The sequence below is a fragment of the Danio aesculapii genome, chromosome 20 (assembly GCF_903798145.1).
Source record: "Danio aesculapii chromosome 20, fDanAes4.1, whole genome shotgun sequence".
Taxonomy (NCBI): domain Eukaryota; kingdom Metazoa; phylum Chordata; class Actinopteri; order Cypriniformes; family Danionidae; genus Danio; species Danio aesculapii.
Genome location: NC_079454.1, coordinates 46,762,288 through 46,777,785, shown reverse-complemented (window position 1 = coordinate 46,777,785; position 15,498 = coordinate 46,762,288). Strand labels below are relative to the sequence as shown.

Below are 15,498 nucleotides of genomic sequence, written 5' to 3'. Positions count from 1 at the left end.
TAATGTCAAAGCTTTCAGCCAATGATCAATGGATGGACTTTCTATGTTCTTCCAATAGAGTGCTATCAAACTCCTTGCAATAACAAGACGCATATCAATCATTCTAGTTTGATAACCTGGTAATGACAAACTTTCAGGTATAACTGGAATTGGTTTTAAAATAATTGAGGAGATGAATGTGATTAGGTTTGGCCAGAAAATCTTTATCACCTCACATTCCCAGATACAATGAAAGAATGTTCCTTTGTTTTTGGCATTTGAAACGTATATCTGGGATGTTTGGGTTAAACTCGTTTAGCTTTTCAGGTGTGATATAGGTGCGCATTGCCCAGTTATATTGGATCATTTTAAATCTAGTATTAATTGACAGGTTCTGGGCTTTAACACATATTTGGCTCCATTCTAAATCTGCCAGGTCATATTGTAAATCTGTACACCAAGAATCTTTCTTAGATTCTGATGTTTCTTACGAGCCGTTGACCAATTTGCTATAAAACAATGAAATATATTTTGTCATAGGATTCTGATGAACATTTATTTTTTCTAATTCAGATTGTAGAGGTCTAGCTAGTGCGTAGTTTTGCTTGGCATTAATATGGCTGCGAATTTGTAAGTATTTAAAAAAAAAAATGCATCTTTGGGATTCCAAATTTTTCATTAAGGTCTTTAAAGGACATCAGTGTATTGAGTTTTATTTTAGTTAAGGTTTTAGTAATTCATTTTTACAAAATAGCGAATAATTTATAATATCAAGCATTTTTTTTTTCAGTTTTCAGCCATGACAGATTAATAATTATTGGCTTAATATGAATGTATGTGCATAGCTGCTGGCTTTAAATGACTGTAATTAGAAATTAATAATAACAGTTTTTTTTTTTGATGACCAGGCTAGCTGGAAAACAATACAGTATAGTCTCCAGTTCTCCATTCTAAAGTAGGTTGATCCCTTTTCCATTAAAATCTCCTGAGTTCATGTTGTGTTTGTAACCATGGGTAACACTGACAGATCGGGAGGTTTACCTCAAATCTGAGAGTATATATGGACAATTCTGAGCTGCTCTGAATCCATTAGGGTTCAACTAGATGAGAATGTACTGTGTCTGTTCACTTTTCATTGTCTATTGGCATTTACTGGTCTATATTTTACAAAATTATTCTGTTTTTAGTTCCCTGGCTTTTTACAGTTATCTCAGCACCTGGAGCAGATGACTTCAAATGAGACTCAAACTGATAATGTCCATCTCTGTTTTCCACTCCTGCCAAACTCCTGTTCGAAATTGCATCATTTTGTTGTGGTCAAAGTAGCATTGTATGTTTTCCTGTTGCTGATGATCCTCACTACGGTTTTCGGGAACCTGCTGATCATCATCTCCATCTCTCACTTCAAACAGCTTCAGTCTCCAACTCATCTGATCGTTCGCTCTCTGGCTGCCAGTGATTGTCTGCTGGGCTCTTTGGTCATGCCGTACAGCATGGTGCGATCTGTTGAAGGCTGCTGGTATCTGGGAGATGTTGTGTGTAAAGTTCATTCAAGTCTAGACATGACCTTCTGTATCTCATCTTTACTGCATCTCGGTTTAATATCTGTGGACAGGTACTGGGCCATTTGTGACCCTCTAAGATACAGATTAAGGGTCACAAACAACACTGTGACTGTATTTACTGTCTTCATATGGCTGTTTGCATTTGTCTACAGCTTTTCTGTTGTGTTTTCAGGAATTAATGCTGTTGGATTGGAGATGCTCATATTGCAGACTTACTGTGTGGGAAGTTGTGTTCTGTTTTTTAACAAAGAGTGGGGTCTTATATGTCCAATTCTCACATTCTTTCTTCCTGGGATGATCATGAGCTCTCTGTATATGAAAATCTTCCATGTTGCACGGAAACACGCAAAGGTTATGTCTGAAAGAGTGACTGGAGGGTTGAAGAGCCAAAACTCTGCTCAGAGGGAGAGAAAAGCAGCTAAAACTCTGGCCATTGTCATGGGGGTCTTTATGTTCTGCTGGCTACCGTATTTTACTGTTACTATCCTTGGCCCTTTTTTCAACTTCGCTACCCCTGCTGATGTTTTTGATGCTTTGGTTTGGTTTGCATATTTGAACTCCACCTGTAACCCCTTGATTTATGGATTTTTCTACCCTTGTTTTCAGAAAGCCTTTCATATTCTCATATCCACTTATATTTGTGGGGTCAGGAATTCAGACACTTTAATATATGAATAATATGGCACAAATATTTATTTAAAGCATCACAGTGAAGTTCTTATTCATCATTATAAACTAGCAAATAAAATAATTACATGAGTTTTGAAAATGTCAAAAGTAAGTCCAAGGCATTCGAGAAATGTGGGATAAATAGATAAAGCCTTTATTGAGTTACAGAATTGGGGAGGGTGGCAGCATATGAAACAATGACATATAGATTATTAGATAAATTGAATGTTTATCGGAGAATTATTTGATATATTTATGTATTATAATTATTGTGTTGGCATTGTATTTATGTATTTAAAAAAAATTTATTTATTTATTTTTTTACTGTTATTATGTGTATGTGTGTTTTTTTATTTATTAAGTTTATATTATTAATCTGTATTTACTGGGTTTATGAGCAACATCTAATTACATCCACTGCCGCTCTTGGGAAGGGAAAAGGGGGTGTTAAAAGGAGGTAAACATTTGTAAACTGATAGTACTGTTAAATTATTAAAGAAAATAAAAAATTTAAATCATAATAAAAGCCTTTATTGACACGACCAGCATGTCAATGAAGGATTTTAAATATTTTTTTCCACATTTTTCAAGTGTCTTGGACTTGCTGTTTGTTCTGATGAATCCCTTACTCAAAGAGCACAGAGACTAATTAAGCTATCCCCCTAGCACTTTTTGTTTGCATTCTGCATTTTGAAAATGTATTTTATGAACTCGCCACACTTACTGGGAACTGTAATTTTGAATATTTTGAGTAATCTGGTGGAAGAGAGGAGTTGGGACATGATATAGGGCAAAAAATACTATGTACAGTTGAAGTCAGAATTATTAGCCCCCCTGTTTATTTTTTCCCCAATTTCTGTTTAACGGAGAGAACACATTTCTAAACATAATAGTTTTAGTAACTCATCTCTAATAACTGATTTATTTTATCTTTGCCATGATGACAGTAAATAATATTTTACTAGATATTTTTTACTAGACACTTCTATACAGCTGACATTTAATACAAGTAACATTTAAAGGCTGAACTAGGTTAACTAGGCAGATTAGGGTAATTGGGTAAGTTATTGTATAATGATGGTTTGTTCTGTAGACTATTGAAAAAATATAGCTTAAAGGGGCTAATAATATTGACCTTAAAATGGTTTTAAAAAATGTAAATAAAACTAATAAGACTTTCTCCAGAAGAAAAAATATTATCATACATACTTTGAAAAAAATCCTTGCTCTTTTAAACATCTGGGAAATATTTAAAAAAGAAAATTCAAAGTGGAGGCTATTAATTCTGACTTCAACTGTCTGTATGATACCATTTATACTATGTTCAGAAAAATAAATTCAGTCAAACAATGATAAAACTTGATCTTTTGCTAGCCCTCTTTGGTGTATCCCTTTGACCTGATTTGACAGAAAAGTTTTTGTTGCCTTTACCACAATTTTAGCCAGACGTACCATACTTTTTAAATGGAAACACACTTTCCCCCCTACACATGACAAGTGGATACAGGACATTTTTTACTGTATCAGACTTGAAAAGCTGAGATGCTCACTTTTTGACTCACGATATTTCTTTCATAAGACTTGGGATTCCTTTCTTGACCACATCAAAGGCCTGCCTATTACACCTGGTGCTGGAAAACTGTAACATTTACCAATTTATTAAGTTTTTTTCCATTATTATTATTAGTATTATTATTATTTTAATTATTATTATTTTTTTTTCCCATCTGTATCCAGTTATTCTGATGTCATGTTCTTATGTATTTAATTTTCTTAATTTTGTATGCATGTATTTATTTATTTATTTATTTATTTATTTATGTATTTATTTATGTATTTATTTATTTATTGTTGTTTTGTTGAGTTAATGAATGAGAGGTTAGGGGATGGGATTTACAATGGACAATATATTATTGTTTACCTCTCAATATTTAATTTGCATTGTCATACAAAATACCAATAAAATATTGATAAAACTAAGCATTTTGAATTTTTAAATAATGTTAAAGCATTAACATAACTTCATTTATATCCTGTACATGTTCCCTTCAACCTTATCAGTTTCTGTTTTGTCATGGGGAAATTGTTTTATTTTTATTTTTTAAAGCCCTTCCCCTTCACACTCTGTTTGAAGGGGATGGGGTAGAGCAGTGTTTCCCAACCCTGTTCTTGAAGGCACACCAACAGTCCACATTTTCAACCTCTCCCTAATCAAACACACCTGAATCGACTCATCAGAACATTAGAAGAGGCTCCAAAACCTGAAGTTAATGGGTCAGATAAGAGAAACACCGAAAATATGTACTGTTAGTGTGCCTCCAGGAACAGGGTTGGGAAACACTGAGGTAGAGGTACAAAAATAGAATTGGGATTGGGCCTAAGTTGCACAGAGAAATCATGTAAGTGGTGTGAGTGTAGCAGAGGCCAGCTAGTGAAGTGCTGTGCAAGTAAACCTCACTCCTCTGACCTCTAAATGTGCTCCAGCAACAGACGCTAGAGGCCATGGTCGTTAGCCTACTTGGTAGAGAATCCACCTCCCATGCGGAGAGTTGCTTGTTCGATCCCAACTCGGAGTGGGTTGGGTGGTGTAGGCCCGGCAGGGTTACATTGGTGCCGTGACCCGGATGGGAGTGAGTGTAGCAGAGGCCAGCTAGTGAAGTGCTGTGCAGGTAAACCTCACTCCTCTGACCGCTAAACCTGCTCTAGCGACAGACGCTAGAGCTCATGGTTTTTAGCCTCCTTGGTAGAGCAATCGACTTCCATGCGAAGAGTTGATGGTTTGATCCCAGCTCGGAGCGGGTTGGGTGGTGTAGGACCAGCAGGATTACATTGGTGCCATGACCCGGATGGGAGTGAGTGTAGCAGAGGCCAGCTAGTGAAGCGCTGTCCAGGTAAACCTCACTCCTCTGTCCTCTAAAGGTGCTCTAGCAACAGCCGTTAGAGGCCAGGGTCTTTAGCCTTCTTGGTAGAGCAACACCCATGCGTAAGGCTGTCGGTTTGATCCCAGCTCGGAGCGGGTTAGGTGGTGTAGGACCGGCGGGGTTACATGAGCGGTAGCTGGCACAGATCAGGCAGGCAGGCATACCAACATCGTACTGAGTAACCAGGACGTTTCATATGGTATGTTGGCATATTTTGGTGCCTAAATGTAACATTTAATTACTGATTTTAGTTTATTATATTAAAATTGATTAGAGTTTTAATATTAATTATTTTTTGGCTACCAGCCTGTATGTATTTTGTATTGTATTTTGATGAATGATTATGATTGTTAATGACAATGTATCTTTGATAAAGATGCATTTCATTTAAATAAAGTATATGGACATTACAGGAAGTTATTTCATCTGTTTATATCTGACCTTATGAATTGTATATGATCTCCTGAGGCTGGGTTGTTTTTGTATCCATGGGTAACACTGACAGGTTTCGAAGGGGTTACTTTGAAGATTAGAGTATATATATGGACATAACTAAGCAACGTTTATGATCTTACAGTGGATAGATATGTACTATATATTTGTTGTATCTTTCTTTGCATGTTGGTCTTTATCAAACTGTATTTCATGAATTTATTCTATTTATTCTAGTTTTCATAATTGTCAGCCTTTTATGATTACAAAGAAAATTATCCAAGCATTTTGAGCAGATGTGATGACTTCAAATGAGACTCAAACTGAAAACATCCTTCTCTGCTATCCACTCCTGTCAAACTCCTGTCAGAAACAGCATCGTCTTGCTGTAATTCAAGTGGGATTGTATGTTTTCCTGTTGCTGATGATCCTCACCACAGTTTTCGGGAACCTGCTGATCATCATCTCCATCTCTCACTTCAAACATCTGCAGTCTCCAACTCATCTGATCGTTCAGTCTCTTGCAGCCTGTGATTGTCTCATGGGCTCTTTGGTCATGCCGTACAGCATGGTGCGATCTGTTGAAGGCTGCTGGTATCTGGGAGATGTTGTGTGTAAAGTTCATTCGAGTTTGGATGTGACCTTCTGTATCTCATCTTTACTGCATCTCGGTTTAATATCTGTGGACAGGTACTGGGCCATTTTTGACCCTCTAAGATACAGATTAAGGGTCACAAACACCACTGTGACTGTATTTATTGTCTTCATATGGCTGTTTTCATTTGTCTACAGCTTTTCAATTGTGTTTTCAGGGATAACTGCAGTTGGGCTTGAGGTGCTTATATTGGAGACTTACTGTGTGGGAACTTGTGTTCTGTTTTTTAACAAAGAGTGGAGTATATATCCAATACTCACATTCTTTATTACTGGAGCAGTCATGAGCTCTCTATATATGAAAATCTTCCATGTTGCAAGAAAACATGCAAAGGTTATGTCAGAAAGAGTGACTGGAGGGTTGAAGAACCCAAACTCAGCTCGAGAGAGAAAAGCAGCTAAAACTCTGGCCATTGTCATGGGGGTCTTTATGTTCTGCTGGCTGCCATATTGTACCTTCACTGCTCTCTACCCTTTTTTCAACTTTTTGAGTTCTGCCGAAGTTTTTGATGTTTTATTTTGGTTTGCGTATTTTAACTCCAGTTGTAATCCTGTGATCTACGGATTTTTCTATCCTTGTTTTCAGAAGGCCTTCAAGATTCTCATATCCACTTATATATTTGGAATCAGAAATGCAAACACATCAACATTTGAATGAATACAGCTGCTATGCTTATGGCTGGATCACCATAAATATTTATTTTTATGTATGTATTTGTATTTCACATGCTGATTTAATTGTGTATTTTATTATGAACCGTTTGCCTTTTCTGGATTTGTTTTATTTAAATTTATTGGTAATCTGTGATATGATATGACACATGCATTTGTACTTTGTACCAAATAATAATGTTAGAAAAAACTAAATATCCTACAATATTCTGATTTTTTTTAAAAATTATTGAAAAAAAAATTATTTTTAAAAAAATTATTTGAATTCATTAAACTTAAACTGGATCATAATGATACAGATTTATACATTGACATTTTGGCTGTTTGTTGATCTAACTTTATTAATTCAATTCAATTCACCTTTATTTGTATAGCGCTTACAATGTAGATTGTGTCAAAGCAGCTTCACATAAAAGGTCATAGTAAATAGGAACAGTGTAGTTCAGTGTATCTCATCTTTACTGCATCTCGATTTAATATCTGTACTGGGCCAGTACCTTTATTATTGTTGTTATTATTATTATTATTATTATTATTATACATTTTTCTGATTAGGGTCTGGTTATAAATGAATAATGCATTTATTACCAATGCTCAGAGTAAGGACAGAGTAATCGCAATATAATGTTTACATGTCAGGAGCAAAGTTTCTAATCCATTTTACATGCAATTTCCATTTTTCATATTATTTCCCAAGAATTGTAGTTATTTTTTTTACCACCGTTATTCACATGCCTCAATTCACAGCACAAATGATGGACGCTTATAGGTGACTGATGTATTAATTGTGATATGGACACCTGGTGGTTCAAATTCAATTAAATCCATCTCTGCTAATAAACAACACTGGAGTGCTTTTAAAAAAGGCCCAAAATCACTTTCAAGGACTTTCATTTTTAAAGTTCCACACTAGTGAAATTGCCTAACTTTTTCCCCCTTTTATTTATTTTAAAGGGTTAGTTCATCCTAAACTGAAAATTATTCTGTGACTTATTTAAAGCATCGTAGGTGTGCTTTCTTTTTCCGTTGAGTCCACTTAAGGTTATTTTGAAAATGATATTTGGCTTTTGCAGCTCTACAATGGCTGGTGTCATTTCCTATTGGAGGCTACATGGCTTCAAGCCCTGTGACCAATCCTCATTGATTGGACATTCCACTAATAAGATTAAAGTGTGAAGGTTTAATTGGCAGAGCAATAGCACAGTTTTGCTTAAAACGTTGCAATGCACACAGCATTATAGGTGACATATCCGAGTTCAAAACAAACTGTTAATGTGCATCTCTCTGGCGCATCTGTGACCTAGACAGCAAGTCTTTGGGATGTATCAAGAGCCTCTGTATCCAGGGTAAATATTCCAATGCTTTTCACAGTTTTAAAATATACACTGTTAAACCCAAAAAGTTAAGGTAACTCAAACCGTTTGAGGAATCCGATTGCAACAAACCATTTACGTACAAAAATGAATCCAAATGAGTACTGTGAACTTAATCCATTTGAGTAAACCAAGCAATTTTAACACTGTAAAACTCAATATATGAAGAGAACTCAAACCAACTGAGTACTGTAAAACCCTGTAAGTTAAGGCAACTCAAACCGTTTAAGGAAACTGTTCGCTACAAACAATTTGAGTTAAAAAAACTGATCTATATGACTGTACTGTGAACTTACTCCATTTAAGTTGAAGTAATGAGGTATTAAATTAACTCATTAGCTTAAACACTGAGTTCAAAACTCTTTTCAAATGAGTAGAATTAACTTTCTGTCAATTTTGAGTTAACTACACTCATTTCATTTGATAAAGTTGACTGTTGGGCTTTACAGTGTACTTGCGGTGGTGGCCGAATTGAAAAACGCCATTTACCAACATCACATATATAGTAACATGTGCGATCAACAAAACATAATTTAATTTTTAACAGTAATTATTTATTACGACACTGTTATACACAATATATTTTCAAAAGGTGAAAGTAAAAAATGACTGTTGAAATAAAAAGATATATATATATATATAAGAGAAATATATTTCTCTTTCTTTTATGCTATTCAGGAGCAATGTGCACCCACTGACAGGTAATCTGCTTCTTTTTTTCTTTCAAATTCAAAGCAAACTTGAATCCAAAGCATTTTAGATATGTATAATATATGATCATGATCATCAAATTAATAAAATATACAACAAATGAGAAATTAATGACAGAATAAAAACAGACATTATATCTAAAAATATAATAATTACAAGAATAAAACTTGTAGATAGTATATAGTACGGTTTTTCTGAGTCGTTTAGATTCAAGAATGAATTATTTTATGTTTCTGTCGCTCTTGTGACTGTGCATGTGCAGTCAGCTGCGAAGTCGATCAAAATTAGATGTAAATAAAAAGACAATGCAAAAATGCATATGACCTTTAGAAAGCAAAAGTTGAATTCTGGACATTTTAGATGCTTTAGAAACCCCCAGCCGGGCCAATTTTTTAAGTCCCAAAAAAGCCACATCTCTGTGGGCCTCTATAGAGCTTGTGAGACTGTCTGTGAGAGTGTTGACAGGTCTTGTGCACACAGTACGAAATGGGTAAACAAGAAAAGATTTTCCACTACTTGATACTACTTGATTGTGGATGTTTGGTTATATTGGGCAGATACAAAAGTGTAAAAGGATGATGATAATAATAGTAAAAAAACTAAAAAGTGTCACTAAATATACTTGGGTGTCTTTTAATATACCTGGGCGGCTCGTCCAAGTAAAGACTTTGTGTTGGAAGCACTGTATTTTGAAAATGTGTCGACAGAGTCTGTATAGTTGAAAGATGGAGCTTACACAGAGTTACAAAGGTGATAAAGATACCTTAACTTTAAAAACACTTTATTATAAATGGTTCTTTAAGACAATATCGTTGTAATCCGAAGATCTATTACTATTAACTCTTTCTAAGAGATACTTTTTTGCCAGCTATTGTCTAATCTGAGTCTGAAGTGAAAGTTAACATTAGTGCAAGATTTTTTTTTTTTACGTTGACAAGTTACAACCCACTTTCTGCATCAGAATTACACAACCATTCATTCATTTACTTCAGCTTAGCCCAGGGGTCACCAATCTCGGTCCTGGAGAGCCGGTGTCCCTGCAGGGTTTAGCTCCAACTTGCCTCAACACACATGGATGGGTGTTTCAAGTGTACCTAGTAAGACCTTGATTAGCTCGTTCAGGAGTGTTTGATTAGGGTTGGAGCTAAAATCTGCAGGACACTGGCCCTCCAGGAACAAGTTTGGTGACCCTTGGCTTAGTCCCTTTATTCATCAGGGGTCGCCACAACGGAATGAACCACCAACTATTCCGTCATACGTTTTACACAGCGGATGCCCTTCCATCTGCAACCCAGTACTGGAAATACCCTCTCATACACTCTCATATTCACACTCATACACTACGGCCAATTCACCTATAGCGCATGAGTGTGGGAGAAACCGGAGCACCCGGAGGAAACCCACGCCAACAGGGGGAGAACATTCAAACTCCACGACTCGAACCAGCAACCTTCTTGCTCTGAGGTGACAGTGCTAACTACTGAGCCACATGTCATTTATTAAAATAATGTGTTATATTAAGATAAAGCTGTCTCTTTCTTTCAGATTTTTTTTGATTACATGACCTTGAGAATAACTTTCTTAAAAAACTGTAAACGGTTTACGGATTACATAGCCTATGCATTTTATACTGATGTATGGTATTTTTAAGAGTTACAGTTAGAGCTGGACTGATATCAGATATAATTCGTATACGGATGTAATATTTAAAAAGCCTCCTACTGCATATAAAAAGTCTCAAAGTGAATTGTACAATTCCAAGAAACCTTCTCCTATAAAACAATATAATATTGTAGAAATAAAAACAGTACAATAAATTAGTATTAACCTTTTATTTGTGTTTAGCCGTCATACGAAGAAGGAACGTGTAATGAAAATAAACCATTAAAAAACATAATGCTAAAATAACAAATAACAATATCACTGATTCCTCCCCATGATTCACTCTGGGCATGCAACAGTCTGTATGCTACGCTTTATTGAGGCTTCTCCACACCATAACTCTCCCCGATGTGGGAAATACACTGAAGATGGACTCATCAGAGAAGAATACATGTTACACGTTGTGCACAGCCCAAGATTTTCACTGCTGGCACAATTGAAACTGACATTTGACATTGGTGCAAGTAACGAAAGCTTTGACTGTAGCAGCTCATGAATATTTACTCTGTGGAGCTCCCGATGAACAATTCTGGAGGAAACAGCAGAGTTGAGGTGCACATTTAATTCTGCTGTGGTTTAATGTTTTTTGGATGCAATCCAAGTTAGCACTCAAGATAACCCTTTTAGACAGTGTCCACAGTTACTCTTGTTTAATGTGGTTCGTCCTTCTTTGTGGTATGCTGACGTTACCCTGCATACCGTGGCACTTGATGCATTACAAAGACTCCAGAGAGACCCGCACCAACAATTTGTCCTCATTTGAACTCTGATATGTAACCCATAATGTTGTCTGAATTGCAATATTTAAAGCAAAACTGTTATTACTCTGCTAATTAAACCTTTACACTCTTTTCTTACTGGTAGAATGTGCAATCAATGAAGACTGGCCACCAGGCTGGTCAAATGTATCCATGAAACCTCCAAGACTAAATTGTTTCAGTTTCATTGTCCACCCCCCATTGTCCAACCCCTGTATAGCTGTCAACATCAACAAAAATGTGTGTTCGTTTTTAGGGTTTCATGACCTTTTAAACTTACAAGCTGGTGAAATGGCTTACCTAAATCCAGTGCTGCGTCCCAATTCGCATTCTTATACTAAGCCCTAAAAGTATGTACTATTTTTGTGTAGGAAAAGTATATACATTTGAGTGTGTAACTAGAGTATGCAAGTTTTGGGACTTACTACCTTGTTAACAGGCCATTGTGTAGCTTTAGTTATGAGCCCTGTCAATCATTCACACATCCAGCCACATTACTGTCATACTTGTCTACCTTATTCAGCAGCAGGTTAATCTCCCATTCACGAGTCTTTCATGCAGAGAAATCTCCTCAGGTCTTTGGATAGTTCTGCATTCAGACGTCAATGTCCAAACACGTCTTTATATAAGGTCAGAATTGTTGTTGCAGTAACACAGAAAATGTGGTTTCAAGAGTTCACACTTCGATATTGCTCGATGCTATTAGCAGGTTTGGCATGCTGTCCCAGGAGAGAACCCTGAGCTCGGAGATAATTGAGCCCAGGGCTCCCGCCTGGTCAATAGAGCATGTAAGGGGAGTACGAGATCAGGTGGTTCTCGAGAGCTCCCCGTGGTAAAGGGGGAGAAGGGGTGGATGGGGGGTTTCTTCGGAAATAAAATAAGAGTGATTTTGGCTCAGCTACTTATAGTGAGTGTGGATTAATCTGATTGGCTAACTAATGATTGTAGATGAATATATTTTCCAGTTGGCTAATATATTAATTAACAGTCATTCAAACAACTTTACCAAAGCCTCTTTACTTGTTCACCATGCTTGTAGTTTTACACTTTTCACCAGCGTTTGTAGTTCTAATGGAATTCATTTCCAAAGTGCAATGTAGTGTGGGCAGTATCAACGGTTAGAGTATGGACGCTTCTACACTGAATTTTTAGCAGAAATAGTAGACCATCCGGGTGCCTTTGGCATACTCTTTTCAACATACTACGATTTGGGACATACTAGTTCTATTTTCAAATACTATTTAGGACGAATAGTATGCATATTGGGACGCAGCATCAAACTTTTTGGCCCAAAATGTAAATTATCCCATGTTTACCCACCGTCACCGCATCCTAAGTGTATATGTCGTTCTTTTTTCAGGCAAATTCATTTTGTCAAAGTTATTTTGAAAATTATATTAGGCTTTTGCAGCTCTACAATGGCAGAGGGCAGTAAAAACAGTACATAACATGTCAGCTTAAGCTTATAAGTCCATAATAACAATGCCTCATGTTTTTGCGGGGTGAATAAAGGTCTTATGTAGTGAATCCATGTGTTTTTGTAAAATAATTATGCATATCTAACCACGTTTGCATAACTTTTGGCGGGCAGTGGCTATTTATTTGGTGGATTTAGCACCATCAGCTGGACAGGGCTGTTTTTTTTATTTTTATATCTTAAGTACAATGAGAAAAAAAAGTCTTTTCCAGCTGATGACATATAAATATTTAATTTATTATTATTATTATTATTATTATTATTATTATTATTATTATTACTACTACTATAAGGGCCTGATACATGTAAAGACAATTTTTAAAGATACAGTATATGAACACGTACAATATAACATCTGGTCTTATGATTTTTTTTTTGCTAATCACCTGAGGCTGGGTTGTTTTTGTATCCATGGGTTACACTGGAAGGTGAAGAAGGGGTTACTTTGAACATTAGAGTATATATGTGGACACAAGTTGGCAACGTTTATGATCTTACAGTGGATGGATATGTACTATGTATTTGTTTATTTTTCTTTGTATGTTGGTCTTTATCAAACTGTATTTCATGAAATTATTCTTTTTATTCAACTTTTCATGATTGTCAGCCTTTTTATGATTACAAAGAAAATTATCCAAGCATTTTGAGCAGACGTGATGACTTCAAATGAGACTCAAACTGAAAACATCCTTCTCTGCTATCCACTCCTATCAAACTCCTGTCAGAAACTGCATCGTCTTGCTGTAGTTCAAGTGGGATTGTATGTTTTCCTGTTGCTGATGATCCTCACCACAGTTTTCGGGAACCTGCTGATCATCATCTCCATCTCTCACTTCAAACATCTGCAGTCTCCAACTCATCTGATCGTTCAGTCTCTTGCAGCCTGTGATTGTCTCATGGGCTCTTTGGTCATGCCGTACAGCATGGTGCGATCTGTTGAAGGCTGCTGGTATCTGGGAGATGTTGTGTGTAAAGTTCATTCAAGTTTAGACATGACTTTCTGTATCTCATCTTTACTGCATCTCGGTTTAATATCTGTGGACAGGTACTGGGCCATTTGTGACCCTCTTAGATACAGAATACGAGTCACAAACAACACTGTGACTGTATTTATCATCTTCATTTGGCTGTTTTCATTTGTCTACAGCTTTTCTATTGTGTTTTCAGGGATAGCTTCAGTTGGACTTGAGATGTTTTTATTGCAGACTTACTGTGTGGGAAGTTGTGTTCTTCTTTTTAACAAAGAGTGGGGTTTATGTCCAATTCTCACATTTTTTCTTCTTGGGACAGTAATGAGCTCTCTGTATATGAAAATTTTCCATGTTGCACGAAAACATGCAAAGGTTATGTCAGAAAGAGTGACTGGAGGTTTGAAGAACCCAAACTCAGCTCGAGAGAGAAAAGCAGCTAAAACTCTGGCCATTGTCATGGGTGTCTTCTTGTTCTGCTGGCTGCCGTATTTTTCTTTTACTGCTCTCTACCCTTTTTTCAACTTTTTGAGTTCTGCTGAAGTTTTTGATGTTTTATTTTGGTTTGCGTATTTTAACTCCAGTTGTAATCCTGTGATCTACGGATTTTTCTATCCTTGTTTTCAGAAGGCCTTCAAGACTCTTTTATCGACTTGTACCTTTGGAGTCAGGAATGCAAACCCTTTGACATTTGAATGAATACTGCTTTTATGCTCACAATAAAGACATTACATTAAATATTTGTACATATTTAAATTTCATATATGATCAAACCATTTTACACATGTATTTTCATATGAATTTCTACATTTAATAGAAGCGGTAATATAGTATTATATCTTTGAGATGGTAAATGACATGCCAATTTACTATGTTCAAAACCATTTCAGTTAGAATAAAACTAAATATCCTGCACTACTGTAGTTTTAACATTTTAAAATGCTTTTAATACATGCACTACTACTTATTGATCTTAAACTGGATAACACTTTAAATGGTTTTACATTGAAATGTGCCCCTCTCTGAGAAACCCTGACATTTTGATGTATTTTTTTTAAACTAATTTTCTCATTAGAATCTCACTGATTATCAGAAGTCTCATCAACTGAACTAAATCATGTCTAAACATTGTTAAATTGCTAATAAAGTCAAAAAGGCATGGTTTATGATTTACATTTCAGAGTATCATGGTCAGAGTAAATGACCAGTTAAAGTTTGAAAGTTTAATGGTATTTGGTTCTAAATGGAAGAGATAGTACTTTTAAAGAATCTTAAAGGTACCACGTTATATAAACATGGAACTTGATATGGATCAAGGAAGTGGATGAGTTGAAGATGGTGTTTTTTACCTGTACTGGCCACTAAGAATACCGGGGTGATGCCATTCAGACTGAAAAATAGTCCATCATTTTTCCAAGCCTTTATCAATGATGTCTACTGTGATATGCTAAAACTGTGGGTAATTGTATAAATTGACAACATCCTTGTTTATTCTGTGTCTTATGAAGACCATGTTAACCCCATCCAAGCTGTCCTACAGAGACTTATACATCAGAACTGATATGCCAAAGCAGTAAAAATGTGAATTCCTCTAAACGTCTGTATCATTCCTGGGAGAGGTAGTTGGAGCTGAGGGTGTAGCCATGTAGGACGCCAA

The 15,498-nt window shown here is 36.0% G+C and overlaps 2 protein-coding genes and 1 pseudogene across 2 annotated transcripts; all 3 read left to right on the top strand.

Annotated features, from left to right (window-relative positions):
* The first annotated feature begins 1,205 nt into the window (after positions 1-1,205).
* On the top strand, positions 1,206-2,218 carry LOC130247408 (trace amine-associated receptor 4-like; annotated as a pseudogene).
* A 3,649-nt stretch (positions 2,219-5,867) lies between these two features.
* On the top strand, positions 5,868-6,878 carry LOC130213670 (trace amine-associated receptor 4-like). Its single transcript, XM_056445420.1, has one exon. It carries the CDS (start codon positions 5,868-5,870, stop codon positions 6,876-6,878), a length of 1,011 nt encoding a protein of 336 aa, XP_056301395.1.
* A 4,977-nt stretch (positions 6,879-11,855) lies between these two features.
* On the top strand, positions 11,856-14,540 carry LOC130213649 (trace amine-associated receptor 4-like). The gene is made up of 2 exons (XM_056445398.1): positions 11,856-11,895; positions 13,522-14,540. The coding sequence occupies exons 1-2, from the start codon at positions 11,856-11,858 to the stop codon at positions 14,538-14,540; spliced, it is 1,059 nt and encodes a 352-aa protein (XP_056301373.1).
* The last annotated feature ends 958 nt before the right edge of the window (positions 14,541-15,498 follow it).

Excerpts from the sequence above, each read along its gene's own strand:
- LOC130213649 (XM_056445398.1), top strand. The coding sequence starts at position 11,856 with ATGAGCCCTGTCAATCATTCACACATCCAGCCACATTACT. Across the intron at positions 11,896-13,521 it reads ACACATCCAGCCACATTACT|CAGACGTGATGACTTCAAAT; the intron begins GTCATACTTGTC and ends AAGCATTTTGAG.
- LOC130213670 (XM_056445420.1), top strand. The coding sequence starts at position 5,868 with ATGACTTCAAATGAGACTCAAACTGAAAACATCCTTCTCTGCTATCCA.